The sequence below is a fragment of the Chelonia mydas genome, chromosome 3 (genome assembly GCF_015237465.2).
Source record: "Chelonia mydas isolate rCheMyd1 chromosome 3, rCheMyd1.pri.v2, whole genome shotgun sequence".
Lineage (NCBI taxonomy): Eukaryota > Metazoa > Chordata > Testudines > Cheloniidae > Chelonia > Chelonia mydas.
In genome coordinates, this window is record NC_057851.1 from 621,321 (window position 1) to 639,414 (window position 18,094).

At 50.7% G+C, this 18,094-nt stretch overlaps 1 protein-coding gene across 2 annotated transcripts in view; it reads right to left on the reverse strand.

The window, feature by feature from the left end:
• The window catches only part of NRBP1 (nuclear receptor binding protein 1), a 79,349-nt gene that overhangs the window by 8,410 nt on the left and 52,845 nt on the right, over nucleotides 1-18,094 (reverse strand). For both annotated transcript variants that reach the window (XM_043541938.1, XM_037893592.2), the window contains exons 8-12: nucleotides 14,212-14,295; nucleotides 13,842-13,900; nucleotides 9,793-9,891; nucleotides 9,536-9,668; nucleotides 9,155-9,257 (exon numbers count right to left, since the gene is read on the reverse strand). In XM_043541938.1, the coding sequence (XP_043397873.1) occupies nucleotides 9,155-9,257; nucleotides 9,536-9,668; nucleotides 9,793-9,891; nucleotides 13,842-13,900; nucleotides 14,212-14,295 (478 nt within the window). The remainder of the gene's footprint in view (nucleotides 1-9,154; nucleotides 9,258-9,535; nucleotides 9,669-9,792; nucleotides 9,892-13,841; nucleotides 13,901-14,211; nucleotides 14,296-18,094) is intronic.

Consider the following 18,094-nt stretch of genomic DNA (forward strand, 5'->3'; position numbering starts at 1 on the left):
CGGGGTGAAATGGGGGTGGGGCAAGGGCAGTGCAGGGGTGGGAAGAAGCTGGGGGGGGGGAGTCGAGCACCCACCAGGCAGAGGGGAAGTCGGCACCTATGGTCTGGTCTCTTGAGAAACCTCCTCGTTGTAGGATGAGTGAAAACAGAAAAATCATATGCTGGAAGGCCATCACGGTTGCCAAACACACCTTTACAGAACTAAAAGATAATCCGGTCATCTTTAGTTCTAAGATATAATCTAGCAAAAATGATAACAGAGAGGATGTAGAGAGAGGGGTATGCGTGTGTGTGTGCGTTAACAGCACTCCCTTTACATCCCCGGCACAGGTTGTTTCTAAGCCGTGCGAATCATGCCTTGAGCCAAAGAACCCCAAGGCCAGGGCAGCCTCCTGGGAGAGGAAATGCGGGACAATCTAGAGAGAGTGACTGGTTGACAAACAGCAAGCTGATGCGGTAAGGAAATCACGTTTGTCTCAGCCACGTTGGAACTACAAGAATAACCTAAGCTGTGTCTCTCTCTTGAACAGCAGTCTGAACACCAGAGGAACTAGGGGAAACGCATACAGAAGTCCTGGACTCCAACAAAGGAGAAAGGCATCTCCCAGGGAGTGGTGACTCAGACCACCTTGAGCAGAACTCGGCACATTTCTTGTTTTTGGATGTGGCGATCTAGACTGTCTGTGGGACACCCCAACAGTGAAATACGCATTGGCGTATAGTGGGATCTGTCTTCCATTCTTGATCTTGTGAGAAGCATCTGCTGAGGGAACCTGCTATGGTGTTTTGTACACCTGGGAGGTAAGATGCTGAGACGTTGATCTGGTTTCATCTGCACAATTCCAAAGTCTCACCGCTTCGGCGCAGAGGGAAGGCAATCTCGTTCCTCCGTGGCAGTTTATATAAAACATGAATGACATGTTGTCCACCATTATCTTTATGTATTTGCCCCTGATCAGTGGAAGGAAATGGTACAAGCATTTCCGACTGCTCTCAGTTCTAGCAAGTTGACGTGTGGGTGGACTCGAGAGAAGACCACCTGCCTTGAACAGTGTGAGCATCTAGGTGGGCTCTCCATCCCAGTAGGGATGCATCTGTTATTGCTGATGCTAGAAATGGTGGAGCGCAGGGAACCCCTGTGCAAACATTGTGAGGGTTCTTCCACCAGGCGAGGGATTTTTATTTATTTTTACTACCGAAGGAACGAGAGTAGCGTGTTTAAGCTGTGTCTGCTTGGTGAGTAAACAGTTCTGAGCCACCTCTGGAAGCAAGGTATGCGAAGTCTCACATGATTTATTACAAATGTGCCAGCCGCCATACATCCCAATAGCTGAAGACAATTTCTGGCTGATGTCTGAGGGCTGACTTGAACTGTAGTGATAAATTGACTAGGGTGTATGAACCTGTGGGAAGGAAGGAATCCTCTGGCTGTTACTGCATTGAGGTAAGCGCCTATGAGTGCCAGATGTTGTATGGGGATTAAGGTGGACTTTTGGATGTTTATTTGTAGTCCCAGTCTGAGAAATAGGTCTACAACCTCTGAGTGGCCATTGAAGGACTGCCTTTGAGCAGGCAGTCATCAAGGTATGGGAAAAATCAGAATTTCTTGTTTGCGATGATGAGCCACTACCACAGACAGTATTTCTGACAACACTCTGGGTGCAGACAAGAGACCGAACAGGAGCACCCTGTACTGAAAGTATTCTTGACTCAGAGTGAAGTGTATGCCCCTTCTGTGGGAGGGGCTGATTGCTATATGGACGTAAGCACCCTGACAGTTGACTGCCAAGAACAAGTCCCCTTGGTCCAATGACGGAATTATTGTTGTAAGAGTTACCATTTTGAACCTCTGAATCGTTATAAATCAGTTGAGTAATCGGAGATCTTTTTTGGAACCAGGAAATATATGGACTAAAATCCCCTCCGTGTCATGTGGGAACTGGTTCTGTAGCACCCAGATTCAGGAGAGAGAGTCGATTTCCTGTCGCAAAAGGTGCTTGTGAGAGAGGTCCCTGAGGAGGGACGGTGGGAATAGGGAAACAGAGGTAAAGTGGATGGAGTAACCAGGATGGAGTAACCTGTTGAAATGATCTCCAGTACTTGTCTGTAGCAATACAGAATAGAATAGAATAGAATAGAATAGAATATCAGGGTTAGAAGGGACCTCAGGAGGTCATCTAGTCCAACCCCCTGCTCAAAGCAGGACCAATCCCTAACTAAATCATCCCAGACAGGGCTTTGTCAAGCCTGACCTTAAAAACTTCTAAGGAAGGAGATTCCACCACCTCCCTAGGTAACGCATTCTAATGTTTCACCACCCTCCTAGTGAAAAAGTTTTTCCTAATATCCAACCTAAACCTCCCCCACTGCAACTTGAGACCATTACTCCTTGTTCTGTCATCTGCTACCACTGAGAACAGTCAAGATCCATCCTCTTTGGAACCCCTTTTCAGGTAGTTGAAAGCAGCTACCAAATCCCCCCTCATTCTTCTCTTCCGCAGACTAAACAATCCCAGTTCCCTCAGCCTCTCCTCATAAGTCATGTGTTCCAGTCCCCTAATCGTTTTTGTTGCCCTCCGCTGGACTCTTTCCAATTCTTCCACATCCTTCATGTAGTGTGGGGCCCAAAACTGGACACAGTACTCCAGATGAGGCCTCACCAATGTCCAATAGAGGGGAACGATCACGTCCCTCGATCTGCTGGCAATGCCCCTACTTATACATCCCAAAATGCCATTGGCCTTCTTGGCAACAAGGGCACACTGTTGACTCATATCCAGCTTCTCGTCCACTGTAACCCCTAGGTCCTTTTCTGCAGAACTGCTGCCCAGCCATTCGGTCCCTAGTCTGAAGCGGTGCATGGGATTCTTCAGTCCTAAGTGTAGGACTCTGCACTTGTCCTTGTTGAACCTCATCAGATTTCTTTGGCCCAATCCTCTAATTTGTCCAGGGCCCTCTGTATCCTATCCCTACCCTCCAGCGTATCTACCACTCCTCCCAGTTTAGTGTCATCTGCAAACTTGCTGAGGGTGCAATCCACACCATCCTCCAGATCATTTATCAAGATATTGAACAAAACCGGCCCCAGGACCGACCCTTGGGGCACTCCACTTGATACCGGCTGCCAACTAGACATGGAGCCATTGATCACTAGCCGTTGAGCCCGACAATCTAGCCACTTTCTAGTCCATTCATCCAGCCCATACTTCAACTTGCTGGCAAGAATACTGTGGGAGACCGTGTCAAATGCTTTGCTAAAGTCAAGGAACAACATGTCCACTGCTTTCCCTTCATCCACAGAGCCAGTTATCTCGTCATAGAAGGCAATTAGATTAGTCAGACATGACTTGCCCTTGGTGAATCCATGCTGACTGTTCCTGATCACTTTCCTCTCCTCTAAGTGCTTCAGAATTGATTCCTTGAGGACCTGCTCCATGATTTTTCCAGGGACTGAGGTGAGGCTGACTGGCCTGTAGTTCCCTGGATCCTCCTCCTTCCCTTTTTTAAAGATGGCCACTACATTAGCCTTTTTCCAGTCGTCCGGGACTTCCCCCGATCGCCATGAGTTTTCAAAGATAACGGCCAATGGTTCTGCAATCACATCCGCCAACTCCTTTAGCACTCTCGGATGCACCGCATCCGGCCCCATGGACTTGTGCTCGTCCAGCTTCTCTAAATAGTCCCGAACCACTTATTTCTCCACAGAGGGCTGGTCACCTCCTCCCCATGCTGTGCTGCCCAGTGCAGCCGTCTGGGAGCTGACCTTGTTCGTGAAGACAGGCAAAAAAAGCATTGAGTACATTAGCTTTTTCCACATCTTCTGTCACTAGGTTGCCTCCCTCATTCAATAAGGGGCCCACACTTTCCTTGACTTTCTTCTTGTTGCCAACATACCTGAAGAAACCCTTCTTGTTACTCTTAACATCTCTTGCTAGCTGCAACTCCAGGTGGGATTTGGCCTTCCTGATTTCACTCCTGCATGCCCAAGCAATATTTTTATACTCTTCCCTGGTCATTTGTCCAATCTTCCACTTCTTGTAAGCTTCTTTTTTGTGTTTAAGATCAGCAACGATTTCACTGTTAAGCCAAGCTGGTCGCCTGCCATATTTACTATTCTTTCTACAAATCGGGATGGTTTGTCCCTCTAACCTTAATAAGGATTCTTTAAAATACAGCCAACTCTCCTGTGACTCTCCAAGGCAGCGGATAAACCAGGAATGTCCATTCCTGACTGGGACAGCCTCTTGCTGTGAAAGGCAACCTTTAAACCTGGGAGAACCAGGCATACCCTCTCCCAGGGTTTCAGTTCCCCTGGGGGAAAGAGAACAAGAAATAGGGGGGAGGGACAAGGGTCCTTATGCTAAAAACTATAAAAATTACTCCGGCTAACTATCAGAAACGAAACTATGAACTAATGCTAACTAGAGAAAAATGCAGTTAAGGTAAGCTCAACTCGGACGCTGCTGAGCCTCCGTCTCAGGCCAAGGCAGTTGAGAAGGAACTGAGGGCGGCTCACCCACACAGCCCTATAGCCCTGGGGCACAAGGCTGCGGGGGTTGGGGGGCACATGCATGTGATCCGACGAAGTGGGTATTCACCCACGAAAGCTTATGCTCCAATATGTCTGTTAGTCTATAAGGTGCCACAGGACTCTGCCACTTTTACAGGTCCATCAATGGCTATCAACCAAGATGATCAGGGATGCAACCTCATGCTTGGGGTGATCCCTAAGCCTCTGACTGTCAGAAGCTGGGACTGGACGAGAGGGGATGAATCACTCAATAGCTGTCTGGTCTGTTCATTCCCTCTGAAGCACCTGGCACCAGCCACTGTTAGAGACAGGACATTGGGCTAGACGGAGCTTTGGTCTGACTCAGTCTGGCCGTTCTGATGTTCCCTGGCCAAGGAAGGGTCGAGGGCTGACCGCCAGGGCGGGCACAAGTCCCATTACACTGCAAGCCGAGGCAGAGCTTCACAGGAGTCACAGGGTTCTCTGCATGGCCGGGAGGGGAGCGGAGGGAGCCTGATACAGAGCACTACCTGTGAGAGGGGCCCAGCACACGCTCCCTCAGGGGGGAAGGTAAAGGTGTAAAAATCAGCATTTAACCCTTCTCCAACTGCTCACTAACAATACAAATCATTACTTTATAAAGGGACACTTCCTTTGTCATAAATTATAAGTGCAGGAGGGACCGCTGTGATCTAGTCTGACCTCCCACAGAACAATGGCCATAGGACTTCCCTCCATTAATTCCTGTTTGAACGAGAATCTTGGGTTAGAAATGGTCAGTAATGGAGAATCCACCATGACCACTGGTGAATTGTTTCAACAGTAAATTACCCTCTCTGTTAAAAATGTACATCTTACTTCCAGTCCAATTTTGTCTAGCTTCAACTTCTGGCCATTGGAACTTTTTGGACCTGTCTCTGCTAGACAAGAGGACCCATTAATAAATGTGTGTTCCTCATGTAAGTACTTACAGACTCAGCAAGTCACCCCTTAAACCTTCTCTTTGCTAAACTAAATAGATTGAGCTCCTGGAGTCTATCACTGTAAGGCAGGTTTTCTAATCCTTTAATCATTCTCGTGGCTCTTCTCTGACTCCCTCTCCAATTTAACAACATCCTTCTTGAACTGTGGGCACCAGAACTAGATTCAGTTTTCCAGCAGCAGTCTGTTTGGGACCTGGAGCCTGGAAGACTTACCCCTGGGCAGGCTGGGAGGGGCTTTGGTCCCCTAGGGAATCCAGATGCTCCAGGGCAGGCCTCCCTCGACAGTCGCTGTTTCGGGCAAGGGGCTGACACCCTGGTATGCCAGTCTGATTCAAAGGCCCATGCCCTGGCAGAGTGAGCGTCAGTAGCTGGGGGAAGCAGAGCATAGCTCGCCCTCTGCAGCGCCGCAGAAGATGCCTAGAGCACACTTAGATTTTGCTTGATGCTTGTGGGGTTCTGCACTACTGGGATGGAGACGGAGGGAGCCTGCTAGAGAGGCTGCACCGGAGGATTAGAGCCTCAGTTCCCCAGCTCAGGAGAGCAAGAGGAGCTAGATGCTGAAATGAAGCCACTACTGCATGAAAATGAGTAAAACTAGTTATAAAACAAAGCAGTTGAAAGAAACTGACCCACCAGCTTGTTCCACCACTGGCAGCAGGATTCCTGGTGCCCTGACCTGAAGGCTGGGCTTAATCTTGGACCCTCCAACAACAGTGCAGATCACAGAGGTGAGAGGCCTCTTGTGAATGAGAAGGTGCTCACAGAAAAGACTCCTGGTGACCAGCCCCTAAGTTGTTGCCCTCCCCAGCCCTCCTGAATGCTCCACTCTCTGCCAGGCACACACCAAGAGCCTCCGGCTTTATATGACTGCACAAACCTCAGACACCACACCACCACCTCCTCACATACAGGGCACCTGCCTCACCTGAGTGTCTGGGGAACCAAACTGCTACGACCCTCATCCACCCAACCCCACCCCTCCTGCCTCCCATCACCCCCACATGACAAGCTAGGTCCGACATGTAGCGTAAGCGCCCAGAGCGGGGCCCTGTGCACCACCAGGGTGGTGTTCTAAAGGTAAAAGGGACAGAGCTCCTCTCCAAAAGGAAGCAGCTACTCCCTCCCCAACAGTGTTGCCACCTGTCCCAATAATTCATGTTCTCTTTGAAGCCCCAGCTCCTGGAGCCAGGTGATCAGGTGAGAATATTGCTTTCCTTTTTGTTTACTTACCCCACAGTAACTGTGGTTTGTTGAGGTGTTTGTTGTCTGTGCAGATTCCATTGTAGGTGTACATGCACTTCATGCACATGAGACTGGAGATTTGAAATAGCCATGTCCCTTGGGGCCCTTGCGCCCTGTGCAAGGACAAAAGGGCAGAGCAGCGTCGACCCTAAACTAAACTAAACTGGGAGGAGTGGTAGATACGGTGGAAGGTAGGCATAGGATACAGAGGGACCTAGACAAATTGGAGGATTGGGCCAAAAGAAATCTGATGAGGTTCAACAAGGACAAGTGCAGAGTCCTGCACTTAGGAGAGAAGAATCCCAGGCACCGCTACAAACCAGGGACCGAATGGCTCGGCAGCAGTTCTGCAGAAAAGGACCTAGGGGTTACAGTGGACGAGAAGCTGGATATGAGTCAACAGCGTGCCCTTGATGCCAAGAAGGCTAACAGCATTTTGGGCTGTATAAGTAGGAACATTGCCAGCAGATCGAGGGACGTGATCGTTCCCCTCTATTCGACATTGATGAGGCCTCATCTGGAGTACTGTGTCCAGTTTTGGGCCCCACACTACAAGAAGGATGTGGAAAAATTGGAGAGAGTCCAGCGGAGGGCAACAAAAATGATTAGGGGATTGGAACACATGACTTATGAGGAGAGGCTGAGAGAACTGGGATTGTTTAGTCTGCAGAAGAGAAGAATGAGGGGGGGATTTGGTAGCTGCTTTCAACTACCTGAAAGAGGGTTCCAAAGAGGATGGATCTAGACTGTTCTCAGCGGTAGCAAATGGTAGAACAAGGAGTAATGGTCTCAAGTTGCAAGTTGGGGAGGTTTAGGTTGGATATTAGGAAAAACATTTTCATTAGGAGGGTGGTGAAGCACTGGAGTGCGTTACCTAGGGAGGTGGTGGAATCTCCTTCCTTTGAGGTTTTTAAGGTCATGCTTGACAAAGCCCTGGCTGGGATGATTTATTTGGGGATTGGTCCTGCTTTGAGCAGGGGGTTGGACTAGATGACCTCCTGAGGTCCCTTCCAACCCTGATATTCTATGACCCTCCCTCTGCTCCCGGCAGTTGCAGCCAGATGGTATCTGGTGAGCATCCCACCCCCTACCCTCCTTAGACTTTAAAACCAATTTTTCATCCAACCTTGGGACAGAATCTTCCCAGTCCCATTGAACTGGACACTGACAAAGAAGAAAAGCTGTCGGTGTCTGCCCCCCTCCTCCCCAGCCCACTCCTGTGCACAGGAACAAGCTGCTTTGCACACACCACACCACCTGGCAGATTCCAAACCCTGCCCCCATCCTTTGATTGGCTGATCCCTATTGAGACGGACATATCCAGGGATGCTTAGCTCAAGCTAAATCTGCCGGAGAGAGCAGTCCACAGGGGTCACTTTAGACCCAGAAGTGACAGTCACAGGCTGGGCAATCCTGGATGTGTGGTTCCTAGAAGAAGACTTGCATACAGCACCTGTCCGGGGGGGGACTCTGCCCTAGGCAGCAGAGATAGTGGGTCAGACACTTGCCAAGTTCCATCTGGCTGCCATAGGCCGTGGCTGCTCCGCCCTTTGTGCGGCCGCAAGAGGCGGCACAGGGCACATGTACAGCCCCAGACACGGCTATTCAAGACTCCACTCACATGCATGAGGTGCATATGCACCTACAGTGGGATCCACCTTGGCGACAGCTCAAAGAAAAACAAGTTTCTTACCAGCATGGCTGCAGAGAGAAGCTTTAAAATGCAGGCAGGAAAGAAGAGACCCTTTCACTGGTTACTCAGTAAATTCCCCCGACTCTGAAGTCTTGGGGTACAGTGAGTACGACAGAGGCGGCCTCAGGGTTAGGCCTGAAGCATTGACCAACTTCAGCACTGACTTCTGGGGGTAGCCTGACCCGGCAGGGAGGAGACTGAGCTGCAGGTCAGCGGAGCTAGCCTATCACTCCTGCTTCCCAGCCCAGCCCATGGGATACTGCCTTTCCGGAGCCACATCCCCTCCCTGGATCAGTCCAGGCACACTGAACAATGGCTGCTCTGGGTAGTCCCATTTGGATCAGAACAACCCAGAGCAGCCAAAAGACTGCCCCTCCCACACCCCCACCATCTGTTCTTTCCTCCAGTTTCTCCTCCTCTGCACCAGCAGCAACCCCCCCGCCGTGGAGACAGCCAGGCTGGCTTCCTCTCACTCCCAGGCTCTTTGGGCCACCCCCACACAATGAGTCAGCTCCCACCAGAGCAGAGTTTGGGAGCCTCACATGCTCAGCACTACGCTCTTGGCGGCAGGGCCTGTCTTTGTACAATGCCTGGCACAGAGGGGTTCTGGCCAAGGACTGGGGCTCCCAGGTGCGACAGTAATACAGACCACAATGTGCTGGGCAGCTCTTGCTGTTCACTGCAGCAGTGTGGGGAGGCTAGCTCTCCTGCAGAGAGGGGTACTCACATCATCTTGACCCCCTCCCTGTCTGCGTGGTTGATCTCTGCCAGCACTGCATTCATGTCCATGTTTTTGGTCATTTCTTCTAGAGCGTTTTCAGGAATCATATCTGCGCAGAAGAAGGAGATTACACCCACACTGTTCCAACCCCTGCCCAATTTGCCTGAGAGCTGCAGGAAGCCATGGGATGCAGCTTTGAGACAGCCACACTGCTCTGCAGCAGGCAAGGCACTATCAAGGGATGGACACTCAAATGCTGCAGCCACCCCAAGCCTCGCATTCCAGGCTAAGCTTCCGGCTTCCCAATGCTGGGATGGCTGTAGGGTGGTGAGCTGCTGGAGTCTCCTGAAAGCACAGAGCAAACTGTGCCCTGGATCTCATACTCACGCTGGTGTCCAACGATACAGTGAGCGGCCAGTAACTTCATGGAGGGCACTTCGAACAGAGCTTGGTTGAAGAGGAGCTCCCGAGCAGTGGGACGTTTCCCAGGGTCCAGCTCCAGGCACTTCTGAATGAACTCCTACAAGGCAATAAGCCAGACATAGGAAGGCACATCAGACAGAGCCAAGAGGGTGCTGCTGCCAGGGGCCAAATCTGGGCCCTGCATGTCAACAGGCATATTCCTAACACCGCCTTGTACTCACCCTCTGCAAGGGGTCCTCCAGCAGCTGGATGGCGCTGTTAATAGCCTCCTGGGGCACATAGGATGACTCACCATTACCCTGGATTTCCAGCACCGCCATCTGCCAGCAGAAACAAACATCAGGCCCAGCTGAGCCCAGGTGGCCTAGTCACTCTACCAGAGTTCAGCCTAAGTGAGTTACTCCCGGAATTGGGGGGGCGGCGAGAGAACGGAGGGAAACTCCATATTGCCAACTCTTGTAATTTGATCAGATGATATTTGGTGTTTCTTGTAAAGTACCAGCCCCTGGAGGCATGTGATTAAGTGAGAATCTCTGCATATTGTGCATATATATTCTCATTCCTCATGGTTGTAGGGACAAGTCTGAAAGCAGGACTCTAACATGGCCTAATGGCTCAGAAAGCAAATAAAAGCACCCACTGTTATTTAAAATCATAGTTTATCTCTCAGCTAGGTCCAATTTCCAGTCCAGCTCAGGATTTGCTGGGGTCTTACTCATGGTTTTTGAGCTCTCGGGGTTGGCAATACTGGATCCAATTGTAGGAGAGTAACTGAGCTGGCTGCAGGGAATGGTTCCACCCCTGCACTCCCTCAGGAACCATCTGGACTGCTGCCATAAGTTTGCCAAAATTGTCCCTGCTCCCAGTGACTCCAGTGACCTAGAACGAGCTGGAAAGGCTATTTCCCCCAATACCATCAGAAAGGTAGCTAAGGAAATGCCTTCAGCACTGTTGCTACTCACAATTCAGTGGGAACCTCAAAGAGCCACCAAGGCTACCCCATCCACTTCCATTGGCAGCCCAACACACAGATGGGAGTGTTGTAATAACTGGGGTCTAGCTGCCTGAAAACAGTGTTGGAAAGAGAGTGAAAGCTCAAAGCATTACAATCACCTATGCCAACCGCGGACAGAGGAAGGCACAGACAGAGACTGAATTAGTCCAAACAAAGTTCAGCTGACACCACCCAAGGACTGTGTTGAAAGCGTCACTGGGAACCAACGTGAGAGAAGAATCAGAATGGATCAAATTGGAAATTGGACCTAGTTGAGAGATAAACTATGGGATGGACTATTCTGCCCATTGCCCCCTTCTGAGAAGTCACGTGGAGGAAACAGACTCCTGGGGGATTCCCTTGAGCAAAGGCTGACAGGCCTCTGCTTCACTCCAGAGCCTGACTGATTGTGCTCGAGGAGCCTCATTCATCAGGAGGGCCAGACCAGTGAGGACCCCAGACTGATATTCACGAGATCCTGCTCCGTCTTCCCCTCTCTCCTGTGCTTCTTTCCATCCTCCACTGCTTTTCACACCAGCAATGACCCGCAGTGTCTTGGTATGGTGGGATGAAGTGGCACACGCACTTCTGCCCAGCCTGAGAAGCAACAGTGATGGAGTAGGACCCCCCCCAAAACCAGTCCGATGGCATCACACACCAGAGAGGTGAGCTAGGGTCCAAAGTCAAGGCTGACTTGCTAGCCCAGAACATCTGTCTGATTGACCAAGGCCCTTGCATCCCAAGATTAACAAAAAGCCATATTTCCTGCCCCTTTTCTAATCTCTTCTGCTGGTCTGTTTTGTCAAAGGCAGGAAAAGTAACCACCACTCACAACAGTCAACTCAAAATTCAACAGCACTAACCCTTTCTTCTCCACTAAGGACTGCTTGACAAAATAAGAGTGACAAATATCCTCTCTAAAAGAGGTCTGATAAGTTTTGATTATGTTTGTTTTGCATCACAATTCCAATTCAAAACGCTCTGTTTGATTCTCTTTTTCCCTGTCTCCCCTAATCAATAAACTTCCAGCTGTGGCATGAATGTTCTAGTGCAGTGGTGCTCAGACTTTCCCAGCTGTGCCCCCTGCCTGTGACGGAATGTGTCCATGCCCCTGCCCCCCACCCCATTACTGCACCGCCAAGGCTTTCTCAGCAGCGGAGCTTGGGCTGAAGGTGGAGCTGGTCTGGGGGCAGAACCAGCCTGGGGACAGAGCGAGGCTGCGGCTGGGGGGTGGAGAGGGAACGGGGGCAGAGCCGGGCAACGGCTGGGGATGGAGAGGGAACGGGGGCAGAACCAGGCTGGGGACAGAGCCAGGCTGCGGCTGGGGGTGGAGAGGGAATGGGGGCAGAGTTGGGCATGTAGGCAAAGCAGGACTGGGGGTTGAGAAAGGAGCAAGGCTGTGGTTGGAGCTCCCTGCCTGCCCCCTGTGGAGACTGGCCCAGTCCCGGCCCACCATGCACCACCCCAAATGCTCCTCTGCGCCCCCCTGGGGGGGTGCACACCACAGTTTGGGGACCACTGTTCTAGCGTTTGCCATGGGACTAAGCACACAGAGGTCTCTGTGCTCAAAACTCCGAACCATGTCTAACTCTTCAGTGTTGTGCAGCAACAGGGTCATGTTAAACACCTGTGACTTTCTGGTCTCATTGATGCCATCAAAATTAACTCAACTGCAACCCCGGCAGCGTTCACTGAGGAGGTCGCCTCAGCCATTTCCAATGACAAATGTTTGCATGATAGATGAAGGTGTCTCCAAAGCACCCGATCTTATCATAGAATCATAGAATAACAGAGTTGGAAGGGACCACTGGAGGCCATCTAGTCCAACCCCCTGCCCAAGAGCACAGCTCATCGGGGCAGAGCACTGCTGCCCTGGCACATAAGGACCAATAAAACATGATTCCCTCTGCAGTGACCCACTCAGGTTACAAACTGCTGCTCTCCTCAGAGGAGACGATCAGCGAACTCCTCCTCAGGAAAACACGCTGCTCACTTGGAGTCGACACTTTGAGACCCTGGACAAGAACTGGAGGAACTGTCATGTGCACATTCTGTTTGGTCTCCTGTGGAAGCAGGCGAAAGTCTGTCAACTACTGCAAAGGCTTCTGTACTGTCCAGTTCTTCCTATGCCCGCACCAGATTCTTCATATCCCAGGCTGGGAAGAATACTATTGGACTGCGCTCTTCACTCCTTTCCTCTCGTCTCCAGCGGGGGCTGCCTCACCAGCTCCCTGACAAGACTGTCTGCTTTGTTGTTTCGGGGCATTTACTTGCCCCCATGTGTCACTCCCACTATTGATTTTCATGCTCCCCAGACTCAGGTTTCAAATTACCGTAATGTCACTGCTGCATGCATTGAGAAATACCTACTTTCCATACAACCCTGAAGCGATGGGCAATCAGCGAGGTCAGATGAGAATCCCTTGTTACCACAGACCCCTTGGAACTCAAGGAGGTAGTTTAAGATTTTTGCTTCAGAGGGTTATTTTTGTGTTAGTCTGGACCCCTCCCTGAGTCTCCTATTGTTAGGCTGCAGGGGCTTACATTATGGACGGCAGAGTTCTCTACCTGGTCTGTTTCCTGAAACCGGTTGCAGATTATATTTTTTCTGCTGAACTCCCAATTCCTTGGCTCAGGCCTGGTGAACACAGGGACATACGAATTTTCAGGCCAAATCAGAGCAGGGGTCCAACTATCCCCATCTCCTGGCTCCAAGAGTAACCAGCACCAGCTGCTTCAGAGTTAGGAAAAAGAAGCCCCAAAATGGACAATTATAGAATAAACTGCCCAGGGCCAGTTCTGTCTAATCTCAGGCAGATGGTTTATGCCCTGAAGCAGGAAGCTTCGTATTCCTTATTAAACTGTATCAAACCTGGGGTGACTCAGATTCTCCATAAAAATTCATCCTCCTCCTTTGACTCCTACTAAGCTTCTGGCCTCAATATCTTGTGGCACCGAGTTCCACAAGTTACTTGTGACATTTGGAACAGGAAAATGCCCCCAAAGGAGACCAATACAGAGGACAGACACTGATGGAGAGGCCCCAACCAGCCCAAATCATTGTCTAGCATGTTACTGCCAGTGGGGGGATGCAGCGGGGGGAGGGCATGGATCTTGGTGACATAAATGGTTGGATTGCTGCTGAGCGATTGGGGGATAATGAATAACTCCAACAGAGAGGATTCTTGTTTCACTCAGACATCCCTCCCCGTGCCCAGAACATACCCCCATGCCATCTCCCTTCCCGCTAAGACAAGAGGAGCCCTGCCCACTCACCTCGAGCGCACACATCCCGAAGGAGTAGATGTCCACAGCAGTGGTGACATTGGTGACTTCTGTAACACAGGAACAAGGCTCCACAGTCAGTGCCCAATAGGATAGGCCCAGCACCTTAGAGCACTAGGAGCTGCCACACCAGGCAGTGAAATCCTGCAGACCCCTCCCCTCCACTACTATTCCAGGGACAAGGGCTCCCAGTGGCTGCAGATCAAGGCCACGCAGCCCCAGGGGGAGTAGCATTAGCTCCCCTTAGCTGCTGCCTCTCATGGATATGCAGGTAATAGCCACCCACAGACTGGCTGCTAGCAAGACACAGGCCAGCCATACCACACCCAAGGCCTGCGGGCACTGTGCTGCTGTACCGTACCTCCGTACTCTGGGGCAAAGAAGTGCAGGTTCTTCTGCTCCTCACGACACGTCTTCACATGGTTGTTGATGGTGTCTGGTGCCACTGGAAGAGAGTCACAGATGCTTACAATGCAGTAATCCTTGCCAGCTGGGCCCCAGGCTGCTCAGGGGGACGGCACAGCTGTGCATACTGACCCCAGGCATCAGCTCCCTCATCTCACACGGAGGTGGGTGCTCCTTCCCCAGGCACGGGAGAGCAGAGGGGCACTGGAATGTTTCTCTACCCTGTTCCCTTGGCTGCACACTCACTGAGGAGACCTGGTCTTGGGCTCAAACAACAACTGTGGAGTCCCTGGCTCCTGCAGAGGAAGGAGCAGCTAAGCAAGGCCTCTCAAGTTTACAGCCAAGCCTGAAGGCTCCCAGCTCAGATCCACAGCATTCAGCCACTTGAAGCTTGGCTACAGAGGCACTGAGTTTCAGACAGATTGACAGCTCTGCAATGAGGCTACTTGTTCCATGGCCAACAAGTTGTTGCTGGTGCAGATTCTGCTCTGCTCAGAGGGGTCTCTCAGTAGGGCAGAGCCAAGCACAAAGACCACCAGTACAGAGACCAGATACCCTGATGGAGAAGGCCCAGCCAGCCCAGTGCCTCTGTGGGTCTACCTATGGATGTCTGCAGGAGGCCTCTGCCAGGAGCACTCGGCCTACCGGCAGCTGCAACATGGCACCAAACCCGGCAGTGAGGGCAAGCAGAGCAGCATGAGCATGGGGGGCTTCCGAGGGGAGGGGATAAGCTCCTGAGACACCTCGCTCCATTAGGGGATTATGGACAAGTTTCCAAGAAGGAACAGCAGTCTAAACATTAGCCCCACAAGTTGTGGGGAGGAAAAATCAAGGTAAATAGAGAACACAAGGGTTCCCTCCTTTCTAGCACTCACCCCTCCCTGGAGCACAGCCACTCCTGCACCAAAGTCCTCCCAACACTACCTCATCTCCTTGTGACGGGGCATCCACACCCTCCCACCCACAATCCTACAAAGTAGCAAGACTTAACTCGGAATGTTCTCCCACTAGTTACTCCTGGGAGAATTCTGCGCCACCGTGCACGCACAGAATTCATGTCCCCTGCAGATTTGTTTTCTCTCTCGGCAGAAAATACACTCTGCCAGAGAGGCTCTGCAGTTATGCCTTTCAGCCACCAGGTGCTGCTGTGGTGCCAGAACAGAGGACAGCCAGCTCACCAGCCATAGCAGTCAGCCGCCGATAGGGAGGGGTCAGAGTCTGCGTTCCTCACAGCACCATGCCCGCGGGGCCAGGTGAGGAGGCATGAGATATGGGGGGAGACACAGAACAGGGCACACGGAGCTGCTGGGAGGGTCAAAGACTGGGGTTCAAAAGGGCTAGTGGGGGGAATGGACTGGGGTGGGGGGCTGAATGGGAGTGGGGGTGCAGGGCCACATGGGGACAGGGGCAGATGTGCCTGACTGAACGGGAGAGGCTAGGGATCAGCCAAGTCTGCATGGGGAAGGCTCCCCAAAAATCCCCACCCCCCCAAAAAACCCTGTTCCATTCTTCCACCCACACCCAACAACCCTCCAGGTTTGCTCCCAGGCTCCCATCTAGCAATTACTTCCCTCTCCCCAAACCTTTGCCCTGTTTTTGAGGGGTGTGGAAAATACATTTCTGTATTGTAGTTTAACTGAGTTACTCAAAGGTCTGTATTAATATGCCTAGTAAGGAATCTATTTGTCAAAAAATGTCCAGAATCATTTTTGTCGTCAATTGTTACAAATATACTTGCTGACAGGTATTTTGAAAAATTATCAAAATAATTGAAATTGGTGTGACTATTATTTTGATAAATAAAATATGCAGAATTTTAAAATATTTCTGTTGGAATGGGAGACTCCACACAGTGCTTGTTTCAAAAAGGTAGAGATTGTTCTATTCCAAAAGGAGGAACAACAGGGAGAAACTAAAAGGAATTTCACACTGAGTGAGCTCAGACTAGTCCACAGCCTCAAGAAAGGCCTGTCACTTGGGCTGCAGAAAAGCCTTGGAGAACAGACTGTAGAGACAATCCTGCCCCAGGCTCCCAGGGGCTAGGACCTAACAGGGTGCTTTCATCTCTTATATCTGTGTTTCTATGAATGAACAGAGTGCTCGGCAACAAGAGAACAGAACTAGGAGAAGAAGGATGTCGTCACTGGAGACAACTCAATGCGCAGCTGCAGTCAAGAAAAACAAAAACAATATTAGGATGCATAAGGAATGGCATAGAGAATATTAAAATATTCTGCCTTCATGTAATCAATGATGCAGCCTCATCTGTATACTACCTGCAGGATTGGTCATGCCATCCTCAAGGGCACTGCAAAATTAGAGGGGGTTCAGAGAAGGATGACGAGAATGATCAAGGGCTTGGGAAAACTGCTCTGGAGAGAGTTTAAGAGATAAATGCAAGAGATCATGACAGAAGTCTAAAATAATGAACCGTCTGCTCAAATAAACTGGTTAGTCTCTAAGGTGCCACAAGTACTCCTTTTCTTTTTACGAATACAGACTAACACGGCTGTTACTCTGAAACCGTCTAAAGAAGGGAGGTTAGGAGAATCTGTTCTCCCTGGTTCATAACACAAAAACACAGGGACATTCAATGAGATTAATATAGGTGGGATTTTCAAAACCGATGAAGTACTTTTTCACACGAGTAATTAGCTTGTGAAACTCTCCGCTACAGGAAGTCCTTGAGGCCAAGAAGCTACCAAGATTTAAAGAGGGACCGGACATTTACCTGGGTCACAAGAATATCCAGTGTCTTCATAATTAACAATAGTTCTGGAAGGAAGATTAAACCACCTGCTTTGGGGGTTAAACTAATCTGTAACTACCAGGGATTAGGAGGCTTCTTACATCTTTCTTTGGAGCACCTGGCTCCGGCCACTGGATGATACGGATTATGGACCTGAGCCATACTGGCAGCTCCTGGGCTCCCTAAATCTCCCAAGGGGAAAAGCAAAGCAGCTTACCAATGACGGGATATGTGACCCTCTCCTGTGGAGCAATACGCCCAAGGGGATGCACAGAGGAGCAGGAGCAGACCCCAGTGCTCCTGCCAGAACAGAGACTCTGAAGCAGAATGAAGGACTGAAACAACAGGGACCTCTCTAGTAACACTCCAGCTGCTCCCATTCCTGCTATAAACAGCTTCCTCCCTCACACAGTACTGCAGGGAAACTTACCAACACTAGCAACCCCACTGCCCAACAGGAGGCAAGCAGTGCAAGATACTAGCAACACGGACAGTACACTAACACCAAACGGCACCAGCGTCACAGCAAAGGACGTACCTTGTTCCAGGTAGCGCCCCTGCAGCTTTCACAGATGTCTGTTTCACAAGGGCAGGCTAAGGCTCCGCACAGAAGTAGTCAAATGGGCCCCCTACTACCCAAGTCTCTGCCTGAACAGAGACCAGGACTGCAAAGAACAAACCATACGAGGCACTTTCCACACCAGGCAGAGCGTGTGGTCAGATGTTGGGCTCTGTGTGTGTGTTCTCCGCGTGCTGTCCCAGCTCTGCACAGACAGCTGGCACAGCAGACCTCAAGCGAACCACCCAATGACCACAAGACCCATTAAGGAGCAAAGGCACCCGCGCCAGTTTATTGTCGAAGTGCAGGAATAGCACCTGGCAGACTGAGGAGATTAGGACATGTAAGCCCATGACAATGGACACAGCTCAGTGAATGGCTGGTTTTTCCACTCCCCTCTAGGCTGGCCAGAGACACTCCCTTTGAGGTTCCATTTTATACATCCATAGAAACAAGTTACGTACTGCCCTTTGACATAGTTGACACCCTTTGATGTAGCCAATTACCACCCATCACCTCGTACATGTTTAT